The 25,580-nt window shown below is 39.8% G+C and overlaps 1 protein-coding gene across 1 annotated transcript in view; it reads right to left on the minus strand.

The window, feature by feature from the left end:
* The window catches only part of Rnf19a (ring finger protein 19A, RBR E3 ubiquitin protein ligase), a 39,280-nt gene that overhangs the window by 2,886 nt on the left and 10,814 nt on the right, over nt 1–25,580 (minus strand). Inside the window, exons 2-9 of the mRNA NM_001130560.1 lie at nt 19,878–20,640; nt 13,930–14,138; nt 10,851–10,995; nt 9,919–10,081; nt 4,671–4,785; nt 4,014–4,175; nt 2,325–2,538; nt 1,097–1,240 (exon numbers count right to left, since the gene is read on the minus strand). Of these exons, the coding sequence (NP_001124032.1) occupies nt 1,097–1,240; nt 2,325–2,538; nt 4,014–4,175; nt 4,671–4,785; nt 9,919–10,081; nt 10,851–10,995; nt 13,930–14,138; nt 19,878–20,551 (1,826 nt within the window). The 5' untranslated portion in view covers nt 20,552–20,640. The remainder of the gene's footprint in view (nt 1–1,096; nt 1,241–2,324; nt 2,539–4,013; nt 4,176–4,670; nt 4,786–9,918; nt 10,082–10,850; nt 10,996–13,929; nt 14,139–19,877; nt 20,641–25,580) is intronic.

Genomic DNA, 25,580 nt, shown 5'->3' on the forward strand with positions numbered 1-25,580 from the left:
ACTAAGTGCTCCAATGGGTAAATGAACTGCTATTCAGTTCAACAAGTGGCGGATATTTTACAGACTTCTGAGCCTGATGATGGAGAATTTAGCAAGGATCACCTTTCTCTTCTGATCCAAGTGACGACTATGAAGAAGCGTTGAGTCAAAGTGAACGTGGTGATTCTAAAAACCAAAGACAGGGTTGAAAGAAGGGGCATGCCTGTGCCCCTCAACCAAGGGACAGGGGAGATGCTGGTGTCATCAATGAGGGATGGACTAGGAACACTGTGGCACCAAACATGGATCTAAGCTTCAGTGAGAATGATAACAGGCCAGTGAACATTCCAGGTCACATCACCGAAGAAAGCACAAGCGTAGATCTTCTCTCCTTGTTTATCAGGGACCCCAGGCCACCATTTCCCTGAAATTCCATCTGGCACTTCAAATGACCATGTATGTGCTATGTCCTGTGTGCATGGAGAAGCACCTCACATACAACAGGCAGAACCCTGGAGTGTCATACTAGGACAGCCCACACAAGAGAGTCAAGGCCTAGGCTCTGGTGTATACGCTACAGAAAGTAGCTAAGCATCAAGGAAGGCTCTACCTGTGGGGTAGCCTGGCACACAAAAGCCGAGCACTGGCGATAGAAGCAAGGTGGGCCTAGTTTCTACAATCCCTCCAAGTTTCATCTAAATCTAACCACTGTTATACATGTTAGGAACAGAAAGTCTCTACACTTTTTTTTCCCCAAAACGTTGCTCAGGGGGCCAGGTTGTGGATTAATTACACTTAGAGGCTCAGTCTGGTAGGGTTAATGCTTCAAGTTTAAAAACAGCAGTAGGTACATTTCCTGCTTTTCTGTTGTGGGCACAGCCATCAGCATCTTGTACCTAAGAACGTTTTTCATCATTCACCAACCTGAGCCCTCTGCTCACCACAGGCCGGCCCCACTCTCACAAGCACACATTTACTTTTTACCTTGATGGCGTTCCTCCTCTGAGCATCTCACTGTTTCCTCAGAGAATGTGCCCACTGATAGGTATAATTCCTTTTCATTTAAATTTTTAAAAACCTTCTGATCTTATAGGAAGAAGTGCTCTCTCTTTCTTACCTGTCCAGAGGGATGTAAGAATTCAGAATGGACCCTGCCATCGCTTTGGTGCTGGCATTATCACTGACTGTCCCCAAGCTCACTGTGCCCGATTCTCCACTGAGGCTGCACCGCTCCTTCTGTACGTCGGCTTGTACTTCCAACCTTAGAGAGAAGGCACCATATAAACCCTCCATCGCTTATAGCTCAGCAATCATAATACGGATCTTTAAATAAGTCACTAAAAGCTTCAATATGACATTTTAGACACTGCAGTTCTTCAGTTCCCATTTGTTTGATGATACAGATAATAATGTATACCGAACAACACCTATCCGAGAGAGTCAAACATGGCCACAAGGAGAAACATCTTAAAGATCTCCATACTTTCACAAGGATACAGCCCTTTGCCATGCTTCCATACACAATACAAAGTCAGAATACACTGACCAATAAACATAATAAATCAACAAATATATATATATATATTTAAATCCTCTACTAACTGCATGTGGTGGCAAACACTTTTAATCCCATCCCCTTAGGAGACAAAGGCAGGCTGGTCTATATGTTGAGTTCCAGGCTAGCCAGGGCAACACAGTAATAATGAAAAAAATAAAATAAAAAAAAATAAAAAGGGTTCTAACAGCTTCAGCTCTTATCTGATTGTGTAATAAGAGGTTACAATATATACCACTACAATTAATTTCTGACCAAACTATAAACTTCCTAAAATAAATAAAACTGATCTATCTTTTAATTCATCTACCTTCCTTCACATAGAAAAGCTAAAACAGAAATGGTGAATCAGAAAAACAAACAAACAAGGTAAGACACATTAATTTTCCTCGTATCTCCATGGGTATAACTGAGACTTAGTGAAAGATGGCCATTCTCATTTTAGGATGACTCCACCGGTTCCCCAGGCCTCAGGCCAAGTTTCCCACTTTCCCTCCCTCCCTCAGACAGTTTGTCCGTCCGCTGTCCCACAGAAGCAAGGACTGGGCAAAGCATGCCTTTCCTTCACTCACACAGCTCCAGCAGTCAGGTGAGCTTCACCAGCTGCAACGCTGTTTCTCAGGACTTAGTTGTTATCCCACCAGTATCAAATGCAGTAAAAAAAAAAAAAAGACTCCAATCACCTTCCCTAAATTTTGTTTTTAACCTTAGGATAAGTATCGTGCTCTGTGTTTACACAGTCCACGGAATTAACATCTGGTCTTTGACAAAGCAAACGGCTCGCACTTACCTGTTGAAACAGTTTACCATGGCGCTTCCTGACAGGCTGCCGGTGATACTGGCCCCAGCTAATGCCATGGTGCTGGCTGTCTCACTCAGGTTGTCTCTCATGGTGCCTATTCGATCCATGTGGCTTCCACTTGCACTCAAGCTGCCAGTCAGACCGCCCACACTTCCTTCTCCTATGCTAGGGTTGTGCCTTGCTTCTGCTACTGATGTTGTATCTAACATAATTCCAGAAATGAAATAAGAGTGATTACTCATTTTCCTACATGATTTCAGAAAGACATCAAACTACAATGGACAAATCACACCCACGGTTAGGCATAAAAAGAACTACTTCAGGGTATACAGCTAAATTTGAGACTGGCCTTATGCGGACGATGTCATTTTTGTTTTTTTTTTTTGTTTGTTTGTTTGTTTGTTTTGTTCGCTAAGCCAGAAGTTATAGGAATTTTAAATGAACTGGTTAATAGGCCTCCCTGGCCAGCATGAGGTTCCAGTGGGAGATCCTATTTTTTTAGATCAGTAAAACAAAAGTTGATTTCTAGATATAGTTCACAGTTCTAATTGTCTATAAACTATTATAAGACATGTTAGTATTAGGTTGTAATTTTACAGCACTATTCCATGCTTTGTGTTGAGGAATTTACTTACTTATGCCAATATTTGGGTTCCTAGTACACATCCAGTGATAATACGACAAAGCTATCAGAACCAGTGTCAGTAAGAGAATGAGGAAAGATGGCCACACACATGTGTAAGTCCTGCACAGAGCTTTCAGGAAATGACCATGAAGCCACATTCTTAAGACATTCAAAAGCAGGGACAAATGTGTCATAAAATTATCTGAGAGAAGAGCATTCCAGGCAGAGGAAACCATAGCTTAAAAGCCTAGAGACAGGGGTGTAATTGCCATCTTTGAGAAGAGGTGGGTTAAGACACGATGGGAAGGGGTGTGTGCAGATAGTCAGGGCAGGGCCTTAACAAGGTCTTCCAACACCCTGCTCTCCATGTAGACAAGAGATTTCAAGTATACAAAAGAGAAGGTTCTGAGGAGCTGGCTGAAATACTTATAGAGATGCACAGAAAGTACAAAAAGGCTTCATTCTGAAGACATCTGCCTAAGACAAACACATGTGACAAAAATTGCTGGGTACAGAAAAAGCACTGTTTAAAGCAAGTTGATAACTGACACTTCTCCTGGCAGTGCATAAAGCCTTTCATTCTTTGTGCTTTCCACCCAAGAGAGTCCTAATTTGTATTTCTTTCATAATAAAGACAATGTCTGATTTTATTTCACTTCTCACATCCTTTTCACAGAACTTCACAAGGTACTGAGCACAGCACTGTATGAAAAGGTTCTCCCTCCAATAGGGCATTCTCTGTAAAAGTTAAGCACCCAGAACCACCCTGTCCTCTCACATTTGCCTGCTTTGGGTAGCTTTTCTCATAGCTGTGCTTCTGGATGAACACTATGAGCTGTGAGGTATGTGCCTTTAATCCTGTCACCTGGAAGCAGCAGAGCCAGCCTGTTGAATACAGCAAGTTCCAGGCCAGCCAAGGCTGCAGAGTAACCCTGTCTCAGAGTGAGAGAGGAGGAGGAGCAGGAGAGTGTGAGCCTGCGTTGAACACAATGAGCCTAGAAAAGAAGATGGCACAATGAACACACGTGTCCCTATCTGGCAAAAGGACTCACCTATGGCTGTGTTAGTCCCACCAACGTTTATGTCGTTTTCATCATCAAATTCGATCCTGACTCCTTTCCCATTGCCCGCAGAAACTCCACAGCCCCCACTTCGGCAGAGGGAAATTGGGACAACACCATAGACATAAGCTAACATGATAGGAACACCAATGCCTAAAAGGGAGTAAAATCAAGTCATTAGATAAAATCAAAAATAAATCACAGAAATATGATGTCTATTTTCAGGAGGTGTACAGAGTCATAAAGATCTGGCTAGAACACAGCAAATGCAAGATTCCCAGGTAGCCTTTGGGTAGCACATGAGGGACAGACAGAGTCTGTGAACTTTTTAAGTGCAAGCTTCTGAACTCAACCGGAGGAGAAGGGCTACCACCAGCTATCCTAACAGGTTCTTGGGGACTGAACCTAGGGCCTTATGTGTATGTGTGAGGGAAGTGCCGTAACCCTGAGCTACAGCCTCAGCCCTAAAACTAAGTTCTTGAGTCAGTCTACAGTACTTTTAATGACACTAATTGAGAAACCTTCTGTAGGTTCTACTTAAAACTGCCTCTTCATAAAAAGTAATCTTTTTAGCAAAAAAAATAATTAAAAATCCCCTTTCTATCAAATTTCTAAAATCCGAGGCAATGCTTTAAACCACATTCTTACCTACGGTCACTGCGGCTACCACTGGAGACACGATCACAGACAGTGTCACACCACCCGCTATGGCCAAATTCCGCTTGTGTTTTGAAACATCTTTGCCTTCATAGCGATTATGAATCTTAAATTTAATGGGAATGGAAGTTTAGAGAGAAAAAAACATTATATATTTAGTTCAGATGAAACAGTCCTACCAGTACAAGAAAGCTAAATTAATTTCTTACATAATTCCAGTCAAATGCCCTACTTCAAGGTAAACCACAGTATCACAAATTGCCCCTTATTAAGGACCTGGCTACAGAAGGCAGTAGCTCAGGGGATTTCAGTTTGAGTCAGACGTTCAATGTCATTCTTGTGTACATTACTGCCTCAAAGGTGGCCGAGGCCACGAGATTCCATCCCACAAAAACAATACTAGAGTTTCCACGGGTTTCTCTCTAAATAAGACTCCCTGAATCAGCCCCCAGGAGAGGTTTCTGTAATCGTTTTTACTAAGAAAAAGTTGAGTCTAAAAAGGTGCTGTCTGAAACAACAGATTTTTTCCAGACACCTTTTTATGATAAAAATATTAACAAAATTATCAAAATCCTATCTAGTTATTTACAGTTCAAATAAATAGAGACAAAGTATTGGTTACCAAGGAGTTAAATCTACTTAGCATCATTGTACAATTCACATTAGTAAACAGAATTATTGTCATAAAAATGGCTTGTGAGTTATTAAATGAAACCGGGAAATACTTTAGTAGCTTTGTTCTTGGGCCTGTAAGAGCCAAACTAATGAAGAACATTTTCCCATCTGTTTCAAGACATCTTGTGAACAGCCTCCAAGGCACACAGGTCCTCTAAAGTAAAGTGCTAGGTCCTTCCTACTGTTTGGTTCTACAGCTCCTTTCCAGCCCATTCCAGGGCACGGTCCTGCAGCAGAGCAAAGCCAAGCTACACAGATGCAGGGTAGATCTGGGAGGTGACAGGAAGGGAAGGGACCCTCTGTCAACTTTTGCTCCCCCTCCCCCTTTCCTTCTTTTCTTTTTAAGACAGAACCTTGCTATATGTATAGTCCAGGCTGGCCTCAGACTTGAGGTAATCCCCCTGCCTCAGCCTCCCAAGTCCTCAGACTATAGCTGTACAGCACAGCCTATCGCTTTTGGAGCCTTAGGCACCAGTGTGGACACACTGCCCCATTGCTTTGGTTCAACTTAACTTTCTGTTTGCTTTCTGTTTTCCTTCTACTAGTTCCTTTCCTTTTTTTAGAACTTTATTATATGTACATGGGTGTTTTACCTGTATGTATATCTGTGTCCCATACATGAACCCTGTGGCCAAAGAAGCCAGAAGAGGTCATCGGATACTTTAGAACTAGAGTTAAAGATAGTTGTAGGCTGTCCACTGGTACTGAGAACTCTTCAGGAAGAGCAGCCATCGCTTAATCACTGAGCCATCTCCCTGCAGACCCCACACCTCTAGTTTGTTAACAGCTGGCCTCAGGCAGCTCAAGCTCTCCTCAACTCATCATGATGACCCTGAGCTCCTGCTCTTCCTGCTTCTACCTCTTAAAGATGGGGTGATAGGCAGGCCTAGCCTGTTCGTTATTCTCGGCACATCTACTTTTTGTTGTAACTAAAAGCTGTTTTCTGGCACTTTCTTGGCTTACTAGGTTTCCCTGAGCTGATACAATCCCAAATATCACAGAACATCATTTAAAGGAAAACTAATACATCAACTTGCCCTTTAGGTGCATGGTGCATGTATGAACAACAGCAGACACTTTGTGTGTGTGTGTGTGTGTGTGTGTGTGTGTGTATGTGTGTGTGTGTGTGTGTGTGTGTGTGTGTGTGCAGGGTCTTGCATTATGGACTAGGGTTAGCCTCCTGAGTACTGGAGTTACAGGCTGACTGTCACTCTAAAAATCTTTTGTCAGCATGTGCAGTCTATCTCTTTCCCTTCCACTTCTAAGTACCTAAGTAGTTTTGCTTTCAATAAAAATCTTTTTGGTAAACTACATGAAATTAAAATAGAATCCTGTGCTGCTTAGTGTTTTGTCAACTTGACATAAGCTAGAATCATTTGGGAAGAGGTAACCTTAACAGAGAAAATGCCCACAGTAAACTGGGCAGTGGTGGTACACACCTTTAATCCCAGCACTCCAGAGGCAAGAGATAGTTGATCTGAGTTCAAGGCCAGCCTGGTCTATAAAGCAAGTTCCAGGATAGCTAGGGCTTCAAAGAAACCCTGTCTAAAAAATAAAAAATAAATTTAAAAAAAGGAGGGAGGGAGGGAGGGAGGGAGGGAGGGAGGGAGGGAGAAGGAAGGAAGGAAGGAAGGAAGGAAGGAAGGAAGGAAGGAAGGAAGGAAGATGCTCACACTAGATTTACCCATGGACATGACTGTGGGGCATTTTCTTGATTAATGATTGATGGCCCAGCCTACTGTAGGTGGCTCCACTACTGGGCGAGTGGTCCTGGGCTGTATAAGAACACAAGCCAGTAAGCAGAGTTCCTCCAAGGAATGCACTCCAATTCCTGCCTCCAGGTTCCACCCCAACTTCCTTCCATGATCAAATGTGATGGGGAAGCCAAACTAAATAAACCCTTACATCTCCAAGCTGCTGCTCTTGGTTATGATGTTTTCTCACAGCAACAGTTCTTACACTGGAGATAATTTATCTTTTGTTCTTTGTAATGCTTTGAATCAAACTCAAACCCTTGTACATGCTGTATGCTCTACCACCATGCTGTGGCCCTAACTCACTGACAGTTACTTGAAAGCCTTCTGAAATAAACACTTAACTTAGAAATATAAATATTTATGCTCCTCACCAGTCACCAAAACATTTTTTCTTTTTCTTCCCCCCCCCCTTTTTTTTTTTTTGCTATCTGGGATCTAACAGAAAACCTCCTAAAAATTAGACAAAATACCCTACCAATCAGCTATATACCGTCCTATGAAAACTAATTAAAAATAATGTTGGTTTTCCTTTCTTTTTTGATTGTATTTCAGGGCTAGAAGAGATGGCCCAGCAGTTAACAGTATATACTGCTCCTGCAGAGAACCAAGTCTGACTGCCAGCACCCCATGGCAGTTCCTAACTGTCTGGAACTCTCATTCTAGAGGATCTCATGCTGTCTTCTGCAAGCACCAGACACACACATGATACACAGGCAAAACCCTCATATCAATAAAGCAAATGTAGCTGTCTTACAGAAGACCACTCTTATCCTAACTTTAGTAGCACAACGTAGAAACAGAATTAAAGGCACAATGGGAAAGTCTGATCCAACCTAAGTGTTTCTAACAACAGTGGCTGTGGTGGCCTGTCATGTCAACTTGACATGCAAACAAGAGTCATCTGAAAGGAGGAAACCTCAACCGAGAAGATGCCTCCATAAGATCCAGCTCTAAGGCATTTTCTTAATAAGTGATTGATGGGGCTCAGTGATGGTGGGTGGTGTTGTATCTGGGCTGGTGGTCCTAGGTTCTACAAGAAAGCAGGCTGAGCAGGCCATGGGGAGCAAGCCAGTAAGCAGCACACTCCATGGACTCTGCATCAGCTCCTGCCTCCAGGTTCCTGTTCTTGCTTCTTTCGGTGATAGAATACAATGTGAAAGTATAAGCCCAATAAACCCTTCCTTCCTTGCTTTTTCTTTCTTTCTTTCTTTCTTTGGTCATGGTGTTTTACTGCAGCAACAGAAACCCAAGCTAAGACACCAGCCATCTGCCAACAGCATGGGCTCCCTCTCAAGTCAGTACTTTCTCCAGGACTGGGTGCCCAATGGCTAGACTAAAATTTATGACAGACTTCATATACAGAATTAATTTACCTGGACTCAAACCCCTGCTCCACCCCTGTCTATGTGATTAAAGGTCAATTATATATATAACATTTCTAAACCACACTGTTGGGCAGGAGATGGTTCAGAGGGTACAGTACTTGCTGTCAAGCCTAATGACCTGAGTGTGACCCCTGAACAACAGAGTTGAAGCAGAAAACCAACTCTAGCAAGTTGTCCTCTAATCTCTACTCAGGGGCTCACATACATTACCATAAAAAGTAAATGTAAACCTCATTATTTCAACTCATAGATTAGAGGCTAAAATACCTAGGGTGCTATATTAGGATTAATCAGGCTGAGTGTGGTGAAACACACCTTTCCTTTGGGAGGCAGATGGAGGCTGATTTCCAAGTTCTAAGCTAGCCAGGACTACATAGTGACTACGCAGGGACATCCCTGCCCTGCCACCGCCCCCAACCCCTCAACCATAGTTTGGGCTTTTCAACTGTTAATTTCCCTATGAAAACTACTTTCTTTGTTCTGATTAGGTCAGGATCACATAATTCCTTGACATTCAATTAATTTAACTGAGATGGCAACAGACTTCTTGTTACTTCATAAATTATTTCATTAGCTCTTCAAACAGTTTCTTAGCTAATGACAAATTAAATCAACCTTTATAGGACAGTGGTAGGGGTTTGCAAAGGCTGGCATTTCGATTTCCAGCAAAGACTGTTATAATTTGTAAACTGTAGTTATTAACAGCAGTCACCTAATAGAGGTGGGAAAAGCTTTGAATTTAAGAATAACGAATTGGGGCTGGGGATTTAGCTCAGTGGTAGAGCGCTTGCCTAGGAAGCACAAGGCCCTGGGTTCGGTCCCCAGCTCCGAAAAAAAGACCAAAAAAAAAAAAAAAAAAAAAAAAAAGAATAACGAATTAAAGAACTGGTTAATTATTCTTTGCTTGAGGGCATGCATTCCCTAGCTATTAATTTCTATCTTAAAGATCTCACAGAAATAACTTTACAAGGATATTCTGGAGAGGACAATGTCAATTATCCCTCAAAACTTCATACCAGACACTGAATCTAAAAAGCACAGACTGTAACAATTTTAAATGAAGGTTGTTTTTAATATACAAAACACTTGAGTTTACTGTATAAAATAGGGTCTTTTGTTGATTTACTTATTTATTTTTGAGACATGTGGGCTGGCTTCAAGCTTCCTATATTCTGAAGATGACTTTGAACTTCTGATCCTTCTGTTTCCACTTCCTGAGTGTTGGAATTACAATATGGGCCACCACACCTGGTTTATATGTGTCCATGAAAAATTCTACCAACAGAATTATATCCCCAGCCCAAACCACTGATAATAAACAATTAAAAACCAAATTCTGTGCTCAAACACAAAGCAAAGAGCCCTCATCACTAAGAAGACACCAACAGTTTAGAATGTGCTGGGGTAGGAAGAGGCGCTTACCTTGCGGCCCACGTACACAGGAATGCCAATGATCATGGCGGGGATGGCAATGCCAGCTATGAGAGCGATCCCTACGGGAGCACCGACCAGGGTTCCCAGCTGCCACAGGATTTTCTTCTTTCGGCTCCAGGGTTTCTTCCCCCAAAAAGTACAACCTGAGGGACTGAGAGGGGAATTATACAGTAACTGTTAGGAACCAGAGGGACAAATAACTACAACTCATCACAGCAACAACTGCAGAAAGAACTGCCTCTCAGAAAGAACTCACCCCCTCCTTTTCTTACTTTGGGTTCTTTTAAAAAGCCAAAAACTCCACTTTAAGTTACAGGATAGGATAATGCTAACTATGACTTAGAGTATATCCTTACTTCTCCATGACCTTGCAAACCTCAGTTCTGAAGAATACTGATGATGTAAATACAATACGCTCATTTTACCACCTTAGGCACAGTTACAGATTTACCTCATCAATTCACCTTGGGACAGGCAGTGGTGGTCCATGCCTTTAATCCTGGCACTTGGGGCCTGCCTGGTCTACAGATCGAGTTCTAGGACAGTTACACAGAGAAGCCCTGCCTCAAAAACCAATTTAATTAACTAATATTAATTAACCTATCAATCTTGGGGACTAAATGAGACATTTTATTTATAAGAAAATTAACAGCTGGATTAATTGCGCAAAATCACTAAAGCGCAATGATAACAATGAAAAAACAAAGGAACCTTTATTTCCTATTTTTATTAATTCTAAGTTACTTAAGTATAATTTGTTAACTTTTAAGCTTATATAAATAAGAATAAAATCCATCTTTTTATGTATCTTAAAAATCTGAGGAATAAAATTACTTAGGCTAACATTGTTTTCAAAACAAAAGCTCTAATATACAGTATAAAGTCTATTTATACATAAATCTTTCTTTTCACAAGCTTACCTTAGATAATGTAAATCAGAGATTTCTTTCATACACAACCAACAAAACTCACAGCCACAGACAGCACACGTCATGTGATTACAGCTCCCATCGTTCATCTTTATTATATAAGCAGCACATCGTGGACACGGCTTTATATCATCAGCTGTAAGGGACAAAGAGACACTAAATAGAAAGCACACAGAAATGATGTCCAGTACATTAGCAGTCTTAACACTACTCAAACAAATCTTTGCAACTAGAATTCATTAGAATTCATTAAGTAGCAATTTTAGACTTTTGTTTTTAGTATGGAAAAAATATACTTTGTATTAAATTTTCATGTTGTAAACATGTTTAAACATTGTAGCAAAGCAATGAGAACAAAGAATAAAGACAACAGGGACTTAAGAACTGTCTGCTCCTCTTTCAGTGAAGAGGCACTATTGGGAAGTGGCCACTTCATATTCACCTAAGGCACTGAACATGAACCCCAAGAACTCCCCTTTCTCTTGCAATAACAACTAAGAACACTATAAATCATAGAGAACAGCTTCCCAATAGTGCAACCATTCTTATCCTTATGACCACTAGTGAGTGGTCTGTCTTTTCTGTTCATGATTCAAGTGTCATGAGTGAAAGTATACTATTACATTGTTACAAAACGCTCAACAGTGCCAAGTAAAAAGTCCAGTGGTAGATAACCTTAAGCATCAACAAAGGATAAGAGCTTTACCACTATTCTGAATTCTAGCTGTTCTCTAAGTCCCAACCTGCACTGACCAATGGTTTCCATCCCCCCAGCTATATCCTCTATCTTATGTGCAGTTCCAAAAATGTATTTATAACGCCAACCTCTGAGTTTAAGTATTTGTTCCACACTACTATTTTTTTTAAGAATTATTTATTTTATGTACATGAGCACACTGTAGCTGTCTTCAGACACAGACACTAGAAGAGGGCGCCAGGTCCCATTACAGATGGTTGTGAGCTACCATGTGGTTGCTGGGAATTGAACTCAGGACCTCTGGAAGAGCAGTCAGTGCTCCTAACCGCTGAGCCATCTCTTCAGCTCATGTTTTCTGCTTCTTAAGCAGATAGGAATAGTATTTCTTTTTTAAATATATGTTGTCTTAGGTATAATAGCCAGCTTGTTTCTCATCCTGTGCTTAAAATTTGTAATGCAAGTTATATTCCTGGAGTCATTTAAATAATAATTTATAAATGATTTTTATATTCTAGACATTAATCATTTATCTTTGGCTGCTTAGAGCCATTGGTTTGCTCAAAATAGCTTGAATTAGTAAAATACTAATGTGAGTCTTACTAATTCTTAAGTTATAAACAGCTTTAGCCTTACAAGAAACACTGAGAAAATTTGAACTCTTTGATAAATCAGTTAAAAACTGAGCATAAAACTTGTAGAAAGGAAAACAGAATATTAGCTTTGTTTAAAGTAACAGCATGGGCTGGAGAGGTGGCACTGACTGCTTGCTCTTCCAAAGGTTTTGAGTTCAATTCCCAGCAACCACATGGTGGCTCACAACCATCTGTAATGAGATCTGATGTACCCTTCTGGTGTGTCTGAAGACAGCTACAGTGTACTTATATATAATAAGTAAATGAATCTTTAAAAAAAAAGAAGCAGGAAACAAAATTGTAACTTAGTAAACATCATGAAATTATGTTTGGACTTTTTGAGAGTCGGGGTAACTCTACTGCACAGTTTTAGAGTGTGAACTTTGTGTGTAACAATACTGTATCACAATATCAGAAAGCTGAACACAGGTACATACCATCATATCAAGGTTGGATGAGACAACCCAGTAGGAGGAAAAGTGTCCCTCAGTGGTCAAAAGAGTCAGAGACAGCCCCAACTTCCACTGTTAGGAATTCCACAAGAACACCAAGCTATTTATCCATAACATATATGTAGAGGACCTAGGTCAGACCCCTAAAGGCTCTCTGATCTCTGTGAGCCCCCATTGAGTCCCAGTCAGTTGACTCCTCTGGTTCCTCCAATCCTTTCTCCCCCTCCTCTGCAGGACTCCCTGGGATCTGTCTAATGTCTGGGTGTGGGACCCTGCATCTGCTCCCATCAGTTCCTAGATGATGTCTCTCTGGTCTCTCTGATGAGAATTATGCTGGACTCTGGTCCCAGAACACTCTGTGGGCAGGACAAACTGTAGATCAAAGGTTTTTTGGATGGGTTGGTCAGGAACTGAAATTTTAATGTGTCTGAATCTGTAAAGACTGTGAGACTTTTATTTATGTTTTTAATGAACAATCTTGGGGCTTAATAAGGAAAGGAAAGGTTGTAGCTTAATAGTGATATGTTTGTGTGTCAAGTTGACAAGGGGTCTGTTGTACTGGCTGATCTTGTACATCAATTTTATGCCAGCTGGAGTCATTACAGAGAAAAAAGCCTCAGATGAGGAAAGGCCTCCATGAGATCCAGCTGTAAGGCATTTTCTCAACTAGTGATCAAGGCCCAGCCCGTTGTGAGTAGGGCAATCCTTGGGCTGGTAGTCCTGACTTCTATAAGAAAAGTAGGCTGAGAAAGTCATATCCTTATGACAAGCCAGTAAGCAGCATTCCTCCATGGCCTCTGCATCAGCTCCTTCCTCTAGGTTCCTGTCCTAACTTCCATTAGTGATGAACAGCAATGTGGAAGTATAAGATAAATAAACCCTTCTCCTTGCCCCCACTAAATAAAATCACCAAGCAATCTCTATGTGTCAAATAACTTAATTTTTTTTGAAAATCAGATAAGGACTAGGCAGAGGGCTCAGTGAGGAAAGCACTTTCTTCGTATGCGTACAAGTCAAAGTTTGAATCCATGGAAACCACATACAACTAGACATAGCCAGGGGAATTCCTGGAAATTCACAGGCCAGCTCTACTAACATACACAGCAGAAAAAAACAAGACACCTGTTTAAGACAAGCGAAAGGTAAGGACCAACACCCATGTTAGCCTCTACTCTCCACTCATTTGCCCACCTACACACACACACACACACACACACACACACACACACACACACACACACACACACACACACACACACACACACAGTATATAAATACAGACATAATACCTGCTGCTCCAGACTCCTGGCTGTAACTAATGGATGAAGAACGTATGGTTCTTAAGCGTAAACTCTGGGCTCTTTCCTGCCGAGCAGCATCACAGGTCTGGTTTGGATGCCAGATCTGTTTACAGTGGTAGCAAAACTCTGTTCCACAGCCTTCTCGTCCACAAGTTAATTTTGGACAGCTGGCACATCCAAAGGCTATCACAGCATATCTAGGAAGAAAAGGAAAATGATTTAAAATGTGACATAAAACAAAAGCAACTCAGTAGAAATTTAAAAAGAATTCAATTAAAATGCTCAGAAAACACTTTTCATATATGCATTAATAAAAAAATCATAAACCACAACAATGCAACCAACATGAAAATAAGAAAAAAATGACAGTTTATCAATGAAAGTATATAAATACCTTTTTTTAAAAAGATTTATTCATTTATTATATATAAGTACACTGTAGCAGTCTTCAGATACACCAGAGAGGGCATCGGATCTCTTTACAGATGGTTGTGAGCCACCATGTGGTTGCTGGGAATTGAACTCAGGACCTTTGGAAGAGCAGTCAGGGCTCTTAATCACTGAGCCATCTCTCCAGCCATAAATACCTTTTAAAAGTTCTAAATTCTTTACTTTTTAAGTTTTAGTCAGGTGTGGGTGGGGTGCATGTCTTTAATTCCAGTACTCAGAGGCAGAGACTGGCAGATCTTTGTGAGTTCAAAGCCAGTCTGGTCTAAAGAGTGAGTTCCAAGACAGTCAGGGCTATAAGGGAAGCCCCTGTCTCAAACCAACAAACAATAACAAAAACAATAACCATGTCATATAATAACTTCGTGGACTTTTACTGGAAATGAAATAGTCTTGGGGAGTGGAGTTGAATGAAGACGGTGAGTACATTTACAACTGGCCTTAATGCCTTTCTCTCAGTAAGTAATTTTGATATTTAAAATTTTTGAACTTAAATTTGGGTACTGTTAAGACACTTGTCCCAGAGAAATTTTCTTCACATCAACTTTCCTGGCAGATGTGTTCATAATAGCCCCAACTGAAAAGCCCCCCCCCCCCCGATGTTCATCAACCACCAAAGGACACCACAGACTCGTACTCAAGTCAAAACAAATGACTGACAGACGTAACAAGAGGTAATCTTTGGGAGATTATGTCGAGTTAAAAAAAAGGTCAATTGGGGTTGGGGATTTAGCTCAGCGGTATAGCGCTTGCCTAGCGAGCGCAAGGCCCTGGGTTCGGTCCCCGGCTCCGAAAAAAAAAAAAAAGATCAATTTTATAAAGTTACAAACTACATGCCTGTGTGTGTCACACTTGAAATGACAAGATTTTTAGAATTGGAAAGTGATTAATGACTGCCAGGGTTCAAGGGAGAGAGTGGGAGGGAAGGAAACACACAGACAAGATGAAGGAGTATTGCCTTTTTAAAAAAAAAACTGGGCTTTTTGCTTGCCTGGTTGGTTTTGTTTTAAGTTTGAGACAGGGTCTTACTAACTTGCTGCCTCGGGCAGACCTTTCGATCCTGCCTCAGCTTCCTCAGTTACCTGGTAGTGTGGGGCATCAACAGCTGGCTGGAACTGGCAGCATAAAGATTGTGCCATGCCTGATTGTGATGTTAGGCATACGAGAACCTATGCCCAATACAAAACTCTAGGTAGTCCAGCCCACATAAGTTGGCTAGTACACATAAAAAGGGAAATCTGGATCAAACCAACAGACTATGTGTGGTGATGTGAACGGTCCACGCTCCGCCACCCCACACAGCACTTGAGTGCTTAGCACCATCTGCAGTACTGTTTGGGTGCGTTAGGTACGTCTGTGGTCTTGCTGGAGGAAGCACGTCACTGGGGGTGCGCTTGAAGGTTTCAGAAGCCATGTGTCATTCCCCTTCGACTCTCTGCTTGACTGTGAGATGCCAGCTCTCAGCAGTTCCTCCCACCATACCTGCTGCACTGCTCCCCACTGTGATGGTGACAGACTCATCCCGGGGCACAGCGTTTTATCATAGCAACAGAAAAGTAAATAACACACTGAATCTACGCCAATCCTTCTACGGCAGAAGTGACATCATACAGTGATGCTCTTCTACAGCTTTGTAAAATGGGAATGGGGAAGAGAAACACTGTGACACATGGAGCAGTTCTAGTCCTGTAAGTGCATATACATGCACTTATACAAATGAACTGTCAAAGTTTAGAGCTTTCTAGTTCTCACTGAAAGCAACATCAAATAAGTCTATCATTTAAGTTTTTGTTATGTTTATTTTTAAAATACCAAACATTTCCTGGAAAGTTAGGGGAGTTTTGATGTTCCTCTTGATACTGGCAATAAATTTAAGTAATAATCATAACTAAGACTATAAATTTCAAGACCATCTGCATAACTGTACAAAACTTGAAGAAGCAGGACTTTCCTCCCTTTCTGATTTACTGCTTCCTTAAACATCCTACTCTTCAAAATCAAAGTTTTCACCTTAAATTCTGTCTTACTTCTGGGAGAATTTGTTGAAATAGTACAGAATTAATGGCAAATTAAATAAAAAGGGTAATTAAGCACAATTTCATTTCCCTAGATTTTAAGATAGCCAATGAGGGGCTGGAGAGGTGACTCAGCAGTTAAGCGCACTTGCTGTTCTTACCGAGGGCCTGGGTTACATTCCCAGCACCCACAGCCATAGCGTACTTCACAATGGTCTCTAACTCAGGCACAGGGGATTTGATGCCCTCTTCTGGCCTCCATGGAAATTCATACACGGTATTGCATACAAGTGGTACACAGATTTACCGTGCAGGCAAAACACTCATATACAAAAAATATAATACTTAAAAAATCTTTTTAAAACAATAGCTAACTCACCGCAGTCTCAGGGTGGTGGAAAGAATCTACATTTTGTTTTCAACTCTAAAATATCTAATTTAAAGTTGTTTTTATATAAAAACAATAATTTCAGTGAAAAGTACAAGCATTTTATTCTAAACTTCTATATCTTATCTTTCATTACAGAAATGAAGAAAGCTAGAAGAGGAGCAGAATGGGACTTCAGATGAAATTTGGAGGCTAATTCTAAGACAGCCATTTTGTTTATCTTTTTATAAGATGGCAGTTATCAGGGATTAGAGAGATGGCTCAGTAGCTAAGAGCACTAGCTGCTCTTACAGAGGACCCACATTGGATTCTCAACATCCATTCACATGGTACTCAAACTATGCATAGAAATTTTATGTTAGTGGTAAAGTTTTCTATAAGTACCAGTAACATCTATAACATTACAAGCTACATAAAAAATATGTCCCTAATGTCTAGAGAGCCAGTAAGAACAATAATGTAAAATAAAGGAACCTAACTAGTCTTCTGTCCTCTGTGGTTAAGACTGTCAACAATAATCAACACCAATTTACTGAATAGCCAAATTAATGAGGAATAATTCTTTACTAAATTTATATAATCTTCATAAATTTGTTTTTCCTTATTGTTTCTTGGTATTCATATCTCTATTATAAGGTGTATTCTATTTTAATACATAATGTGGCAAGTGAGTAAATAACCCACGTATATTTTCTTGTTATTTTTTTCCTTTTATAACTACCTCTAATCTGCCCCAATTTTGTGTGGGTCCCTTAGATTTAACTGTCCCAGTTTTTGTTGGCCAGTTTCTGATACTTAGGAAATAACTTGTATTCTGGAATCTATGAAAACCACGTTTTTCTTCTACATGATATACACAAGATTTGTTTCTCTGTGTTTTACAGTAACATTACATGTAATATTCTTAGAAAGGTTCTTTTGGGTAAAATGTTTTGTCCATCTCAAAATGTAATTTCAGAAGAATGATTTGCAAATCATTGTATCAGTGAAAATACTGTGCAAGTTGGTCCACAGGCTCGATAGTCACATCTAAGCTATTCGTTTAAACATGATACAGTCTCTTGCTCAAGATATCTGAAAATAGAAAATCAATCCTATTTTTTTTTCCTTTTTCTTTTTTCTTTTTTTTCAGAGCTGGGGACCAAACCCAGGGCCTTGAGCTTGCTAGGCAAGCGCTCTACCACTGAGCTAAATCCCCAACCCCAATCCTATTTTTCTAGACAGAGAGTATAACTCACCATAGATCCCAGAGTTTGATTCCACCATTATAACTGGAAGTTCAGTTAGCCCTGGCCTAGTTGAAGAGGTAGCCTCTTTTTACTTACTTACTTACTTACTTATATACATACATACATACATACATACATACATACATATACACACACACACACACACATACATACATACATTTATTTTTGAGGCAAGGTCTTATGCAGGCATGGCTGGCTTTGACCCTACTATATGGCTGAAGATGACCTTGAATTTCTGACTGTCTTGGGTCCACTTCCTAAGTGCTAAAATTACAGGCATGCACCAACACACTCAGTTTATACGGTGCTGGAGATTAGACCCTGGACTTCATACATATTAGGCAAGCACTTTACCTACTGAGCTACACCCTTAACCCCTTATACAGTATCTTTAATATAAGATTTTATTGTAATAGACACTCTATAGTATTGAAAGCATAATTCATATTTGATACTAGACTGTATCTTGAGTTTTTTACAACTAATGAATTCATGCTCTGTTAAGTTTTTAATGCTTTACATCACAGAGTAACCACTGGTAGACAATTGTGTGTTCGTAGATTTGCCCACAGAAAATATGTAACTTTTTCATTTAAAATTGGGGAATTGAGGTTGGGGATTTGGCTCAGTGGTAGAGAGCTTGCCTAGCAAGCACAAGGCCCTGGGTTCGGTCCCCAGCTCCGGAAAAAAAGAAAAAAAAAAAAAAAAGAAAATTGGGGAATTTAGACTATATATAATCTAAAAATTTATTCAACAAGTTCTTGAAAATTAGTTTGGTTCAGGCAATGAATTCTGAAACTATAATTTGATAAATTCACATCATAGCTTTTCCTGGACCTATAATGAAATAATATAGAAATTCAGGGTTTTCTCTATTTATATAATGTATGGGGTACTAATGTTATGTTAAATTGTACTATGCCTGGCTTTTAATATTTAGTAGTCTTGTATGTGTTTGTTTGTGGTAAATTAGGATGTGCGCACACACAGAACTTGGAGGCACATGCATGTAAAGTAAAGGCTGATACCAGCTGTTTTCATTCAGTAACTCTCCACTGAGCTTAGCTAGACTGGCGGCCGACGAGCTTAAGACCCCACCTGTCTCTGCTTGCCTCCAGCACTGAAGTTACAGGTATGTCTACCACACCTAGCTTTTTTTTCACATGGATTCTGGGGATACTCAGAGCCCCATGTTTGCTTATCAGTAATTTTGCCCAATTGAGCCGTCTCCTCCCCATCATTGCTTTTATATAAAGGGCATATAACTTAGTTCTGACAACTAAAGATAGTAAGTGTATGATGTGTAGGCTGCTGTTGCACAATAATCAAATATATATACATATGCAAAATCATTTATTTTAAATGCTGAGAAAATGACATGTTATTTAGAACTTGAGATAAACGAATTATTTAACTGCTGTGTGTATCAAATCTTGGACCTGAAAATGTTCCCATATGCACATGAACACGTGGGTCTGTGGTATAAAATGCCTTTCAAAAGGGTCATTTATTTATGACAACAAATAACCCCAACACAAACATTCTGTAACCCCCAATAAAAACTGCTCATGGATGGGGAAATCCAACTTGCTTATAGCTTAATCCTGACCCTACCATCTTAGTAGCTGTCTTCACACAGTGCAAGTGGAAATTTAACAGAGACAATATAAAACAAGTTAGGATTTCCAACTTTTAATATTTAATATGGTATATACCCAAAATGTGTGAGTGAATAAGTTATTTGGTATGTTAAGACTGTTTTTTAGACTACAAGGAAATTCTTATTTTATCCCTAGAGAAAAACAAAGTAAGAAAAGCCAAATGATATGTTCTCACCCACAGTCTGGAGCCGGACACCACCTACAGTCAGGATCTGCAACAAGCCACCGTCGAAGCATAAATTCTTCATATTTTTCCATTAAGACATCATCACTTAATATCAAGCGAATGTCATGGGGATTAAACCGTTCAGTGCATTCTGGACAACTGATATTAACTCTACTTTCAGAGATTTCTATCCTTAGGTACTGTCGTAGGCAATCCACGCAAGATCTATGGTGACATGTCATTATATCAGGAAATCTGTCTTTAGAATGCCGCAAAAGGCACAAAGGACATTCTATAAAGTCTCCAATTTGTTTGCTGATGGACGTCAATCCATTGTCAGAAGAGGCGTTTGTAGAGAAAATGGAGTTCTTCTCAGCACACACTTCAGAACGTATGCTTTCTATACTTGCAATTCCATCCACCCCACCAGTGAGCTCCCTTGATTTACGTTTGTTGTCCTTCTTCCTCCGAAAGAGAGAGCCTATTGAAATTCTTCTCTTTTTGGGTGCCTTTTTGACAGAAGGCAAGCTCACAGACGAAGCAGACGATTGGAGATCTCTATCTGAACCCATTTGCTGATGTAAACTCATGTCTAAAATGCTCATCAGAACTGAGTCAGAATCAATGTTCATACACAGTCCTTCATTATACTTAAAAATAAAACTTATTTCTTGTTCTTGCATTCAGATTAAATCATAATGTAAAAAAGATCCCATTGGCTTCTTCAGAGAATCTTGAAAAAGTTCAAGAGAAGACTGTTGTCACAGATGTCCTAAAAAACAAAAACAAAAGTGTATTTTTATGTGTATGTTTTTATAATCTTGCAGGTTCTCTGTGAAAAATTTAACAAGTATGTTCTATAAACATTAGCTTAAAAATTAAAGTCATTAGTCTACAGGAAAAAATATACAGTGATTGCTGAAATAGCAGAGGACAGCCTGTAATCCTAATACAAGATTTTCTACACCTGAGCTGAAATAATCGTTATAAAAAGTCTTCGATAAACTTTGATTATCTAAGATAATCAAATCAACCAGCTATCAATGACTTAAATGATTCCTCACTGCCTTTAATTTGTTTTTGCTTGGGAATATACATGCATACACAAAAAGCTAAGAACAGTTTATATCATAATCTTGAAGAAAAACATCTGGGTAGAGGGTCTATTACATTCCAGAAACAATCACTTGCTAAAAATTTCGAATTATGGTAATATGGTATGTTGTTACACTGGCAACAGACCAATGGAACAGAATGTAGTCTTTAAAAAAAAAAACTCACATACTATATTTGATTTTTAACAAAGGGGACAACGCTGAGCATCAGAAATGGTCTTTTTAAAATTATTGAGAGGGAATCAGTAATTTGACATATGGCTCACCCCATAAAAGCATTTGCCTCACAACCCTGAGGACCTGGGTTTTACTCCCTCCTCAAAGTTGTCCTCTGAATTCATGCATACACCTTATCATGTGAACATAGAAACACACACAAAAAAAAATTTTTTTAAATCAGTTACAGGAAATTCACAAATGTAAAGAAGCTTTTAGGAGACAAAGGAAGAGGATATTTCAACAAGATGGTTTCTTAAACAGACTATTACAAGTGCTAGTCATAAAATAAAAGATGGCTAAATCACAAAAAAGCAGTCAAGAGACTTTCTTTACTAAGCATTAAAGGCATAGGAGAACACACACGCCACAAACAGTGAATAAAAGAAAAGTATCCAGAACAGGCAAAGAGCACTTACAAGTACATAAAAATAGACAACCCCAAAGAAAAATGGACAGAGGACCTAACAAGCACTTCACAAAATCATGTTTAAATGTGCAACACTACTAATCGTCATTACAGCTACACAGAGAGGCCACTACACCTAGAAGGTGTCAAAACTAGGAGACTGGTATTTCAGATGCTGACAGGGATTTGGAGGGAGCACTCTCACAGAATGGTGACGAGTGTGATGCACAACTGCTTTGGAAACTTTTAACAACGTCCACCAAACTAAAGCACATGGACACCCAGCACTTTTACTCCTAAACAAGACCACATACGATAAACTAGGAAACGTGTTTTAAAAAAATAAGCTTACTTACTATACAAGTAGATTTTATACAGCAGTACCAATAAAAACAAACAAACAAAAGAACCAAAAAGAAACTACGTACGATCTGAGAGCTACACAAAGATGCTAGCAGTAGTTTCGAGAATTACCAAGAAAAAAAAAAACTCAAAAAAACCCCCAAAAACCCAATTCAATAACAATCACAACTAAAAAAATAAAAACTCAAACATTAGATACCACCACATTTGTGGTTGTTTTAGATACCAACAAAAGTTGTAAAAGGGTTGTTACAAGGGCAGTGAAACAATCACATCATGTCTTGCATAATGTGGGGGAGCTAATTTAGCATTATTTATTAAAGAGAAATATATTCTTAAACCCAGGGACCCTACATAGAGAGTTCAGCCTTCATATTAAGTAAGAATACATATTACAAATAAATATATCTATTGTTTATAAAAGGGAGTTAATAAACAGGGAGAAAAAAGCAAAACAACAAAATTTCCACTTAACACAAGAAAAATAACATTTATGTATTCAACTGGCATTTAAATGAACTATAATTTAAATGTAAGCTAGGGAAAGACACACAGAATGCTGAGAAATGACAATTGCAGAATAGTGGAGTACAATTTTTGGTATTCACTTTCTCTCTTAAATTTAAAATGTGCCTCCATGATTTGACTGCACACACCACTGACAACCAAAATACTAAAAGCTATTTGTTAAATGCCCTCACTTAAAAATAAATTCCTATAGGTAGCCTTCTGCCAACTGAAACCATGTTTTCTATTTCTCATTATGTTACAGAGTCAGCAAGATTTTTTATTTCCCTAACAAAAGTTTGTTTGTTTAGTTAGTTAGTTAGTTGTGTGGGGTTGTTTTGTTGGGGGGGGGGTCTATGAAGCCCCACCTGTCCTGGACTTTGTAGACCAGGCTGGCCTTAAACTCAGAAATCCACCTGCTTCTGCCCCTGGAGTGCTGGGATTGAAGGGATGCACCAGCCGGCTGCTTAGAGTTTTTGAGACAAGGTCTCACTATATAGTCCTAGTTGGCCTCTGTAGATCACTGTAGATGGCCTCTAGTTCCAGACCTTGTCTGTCTTGAAGAAATAAGGCAGAGTGCACTAAAGAACTCGAGTGATCTCCTCCAACCTCTACATGCATTCATGGGCACGCACGTACCTTCACCCAAGTACATATATACATGTACACACATACCTCATTAGGTCCTAGACGCTGCCCCTATGGAGAGGGAATCAGCCATGCCTTCGTTATCTGGTACCTTCCCTAAACTACTAAATTCCCAAAATGTAGCAGCCTCAAAATAGAGTGGGACAACAGAATTAGCTTCTAAAATTACAGCCTTATGTCCATCTAGTACTTTCACTAAACTACTACTTATAGAGTTCTCCCTCTAAATTCAGACTCCCGCCCCCAAAGTTTAGAAAAGGAATTTTCTTTGTTCCCTGAATTGCTGCTGGATATCCTAACCCAGCTTTCTTCATTCTAAGTGGCTAGCATTACTAAGATATCCTTCTCAGCACACCTCTTCCTGTGGAACCTGACAGCTTTATAATTTAAATTTCTCTCAATCTCCCCCACCCCAGGTGTTTGCCCGGTACAGCAAATACTATTTTAGAATAAGAACAAATGATAACGAATGCAGAAAGATTCCCAACTGATTTGTTAAGCTACAAAATACTGATCCGTGAAGAAAAGCAGCAGTGGGAAAAGAAGTTAGATTGGTAAGAGAGCAGGATCTAAATTACAGACCAAGTACAGAAGACTACACATCCATGTGTGTGAGCAATCCACTAATCTACTGGGGGCCCAGACAGAGAAAGGAGAAAAGGTGAGTTTACCCTCCACTTGAGCTACATATCTTTCTCCCACTCTCGCACATGTGAGCTCCAGGTTTCCAAGCTTTTTGAACTCAGACCAGGACTTATAGCACTGGTTCCTCTGGTTCTCATTTACACTTGGACTGGAACTATACCAGTTTTTCTCAGGGCTAGCTTACAGACACTAGATCATGGTGTATGTTTCTGCCTTCATAGTCACGTGAGCCAATTCCTGCTTTTTAAAAAAAAAAAAAGTCTTGGGGTTGGGGATTTAGCTCAGTGGTAGAGCGCTTGCCTAGGAAGCGCAAGGCCCTGGGTTCGGTCCCCAGCTCTGAAAAAAAAAAAGAACCAAAAAAAAAAAAAAAAGTCTTTTTGTGTTTCTCTGGAAACCCTAATACATGCACCCTCCATGGTATCAATACCTACCTACTTAGTGAGAGCCTTCCTCTAAGAATGGAAGTATGAACCATAACTAAAGAAACTAGAAGACTCTGGTTCCTGAGATAGAGTGAAACGTAAGTAGACCTATACTATGTGCTTTCATTTAAAAGTGTCACTTCTTAAACATCAGTGTTACAAGGAACTCCAGTCATCTGTTAAAGTGAGAAACATCTCCTTTTCTCATTTAGCACAATTCCAACAAATTACCTACTGCAACTGCTGTACAGACTTTCACTCTTTAAAAAACAAAACAAAACAAAACAAACAAAAAAAAAAAAAAACAAACCTGGCTACAGAATTAGCTTTATCAGTAGCAACAAAGGAACACTAGTGCCCCTGTCCTTTTAAAGCATTTCAACAAGGAGAAGCAGGTCAGACAGGTTTCTAACCTCTAGTCCAGTGTTTATACTCTCTCACCTTGATTCCCTTATCTATCTCTTAAGGAATGTGTAGAACCGAGAAATTAAATGTAGCCAAGAGGTAGTCAGCTGAGGCTGAGGCAGATGGAGTTCAATACTGGCCTGATCTACATAGCTGAGTTCCAAGACAACCAGAACTACATTTCTTATTTCAAAAAAGAAAAAGGATAAAGGAAAGAAAGGAAAGAAAGGGAGGAAGGAAGAGAGAGAGAGAGAGAGAGAGAGAGAGAGAGGGGGGGGGGGGGGGAGGGAGGGAGGAAGGAAAGAAAAAGAAAGAAAGAAAGAAAGAAAGAAAGAAAGAAAGAAAGAAAGAAAGAAAGGGGAAGGGGAAGGGGAAGGGGAAGGGGAAGGGGAAGGGGAAGGGGAAGGGGAAGGGGAAGGGGAAGGGGAAGGGGAAGGGGAAGGGGAAGGGGAAGGGGAAGGGGAAGGGGAAGAGAAGGGAAGGGAGAATCGATTCAAAACAAAGGTGTCTATACCATGGGTAAAAGCCACATGTCCTAAAAGCCTAGTAAAAGTACTACTTTGTTGTTGTTTTTAGGATTTGTGTGTGTGTGTGTGTGTGTGTGTGTGTGTGTGTGTGTGTGTGTGTGTGTGTGTAAGAGGGTGTCAGATCCCCCAGAGAGCTGGGAAGTGAAATGGGAGTCCTCTGGAAAAGCAATGAATGATTCTTAACCTCTGGACCATCACTCTGGTTCCCTAATTAGTTTGTTTTGACACAACCTGAATGTATTTAATTTGACATATTGTTTTCTTACACTTGGTAAAAATTATAAAAGTTGAAGATTTGCAACATCTAACCAACACTCATAATACTGATTTATATAAAAATTAGTTCTAGGCTCTAAATAATCAATTTATGAGCAAAGCATCTTACAGTCTTGGAAGGCTCAATCCATACAGATTTAGAAAACGTTGTATTGGTCACAGTCCTAGTACAAACAAAA

This window comes from Rattus norvegicus, chromosome 7 (assembly GCF_021556685.1).
Source record: "Rattus norvegicus strain SHRSP/BbbUtx chromosome 7, alternate assembly SHRSP_T2T, whole genome shotgun sequence".
Lineage (NCBI taxonomy): Eukaryota > Metazoa > Chordata > Mammalia > Rodentia > Muridae > Rattus > Rattus norvegicus.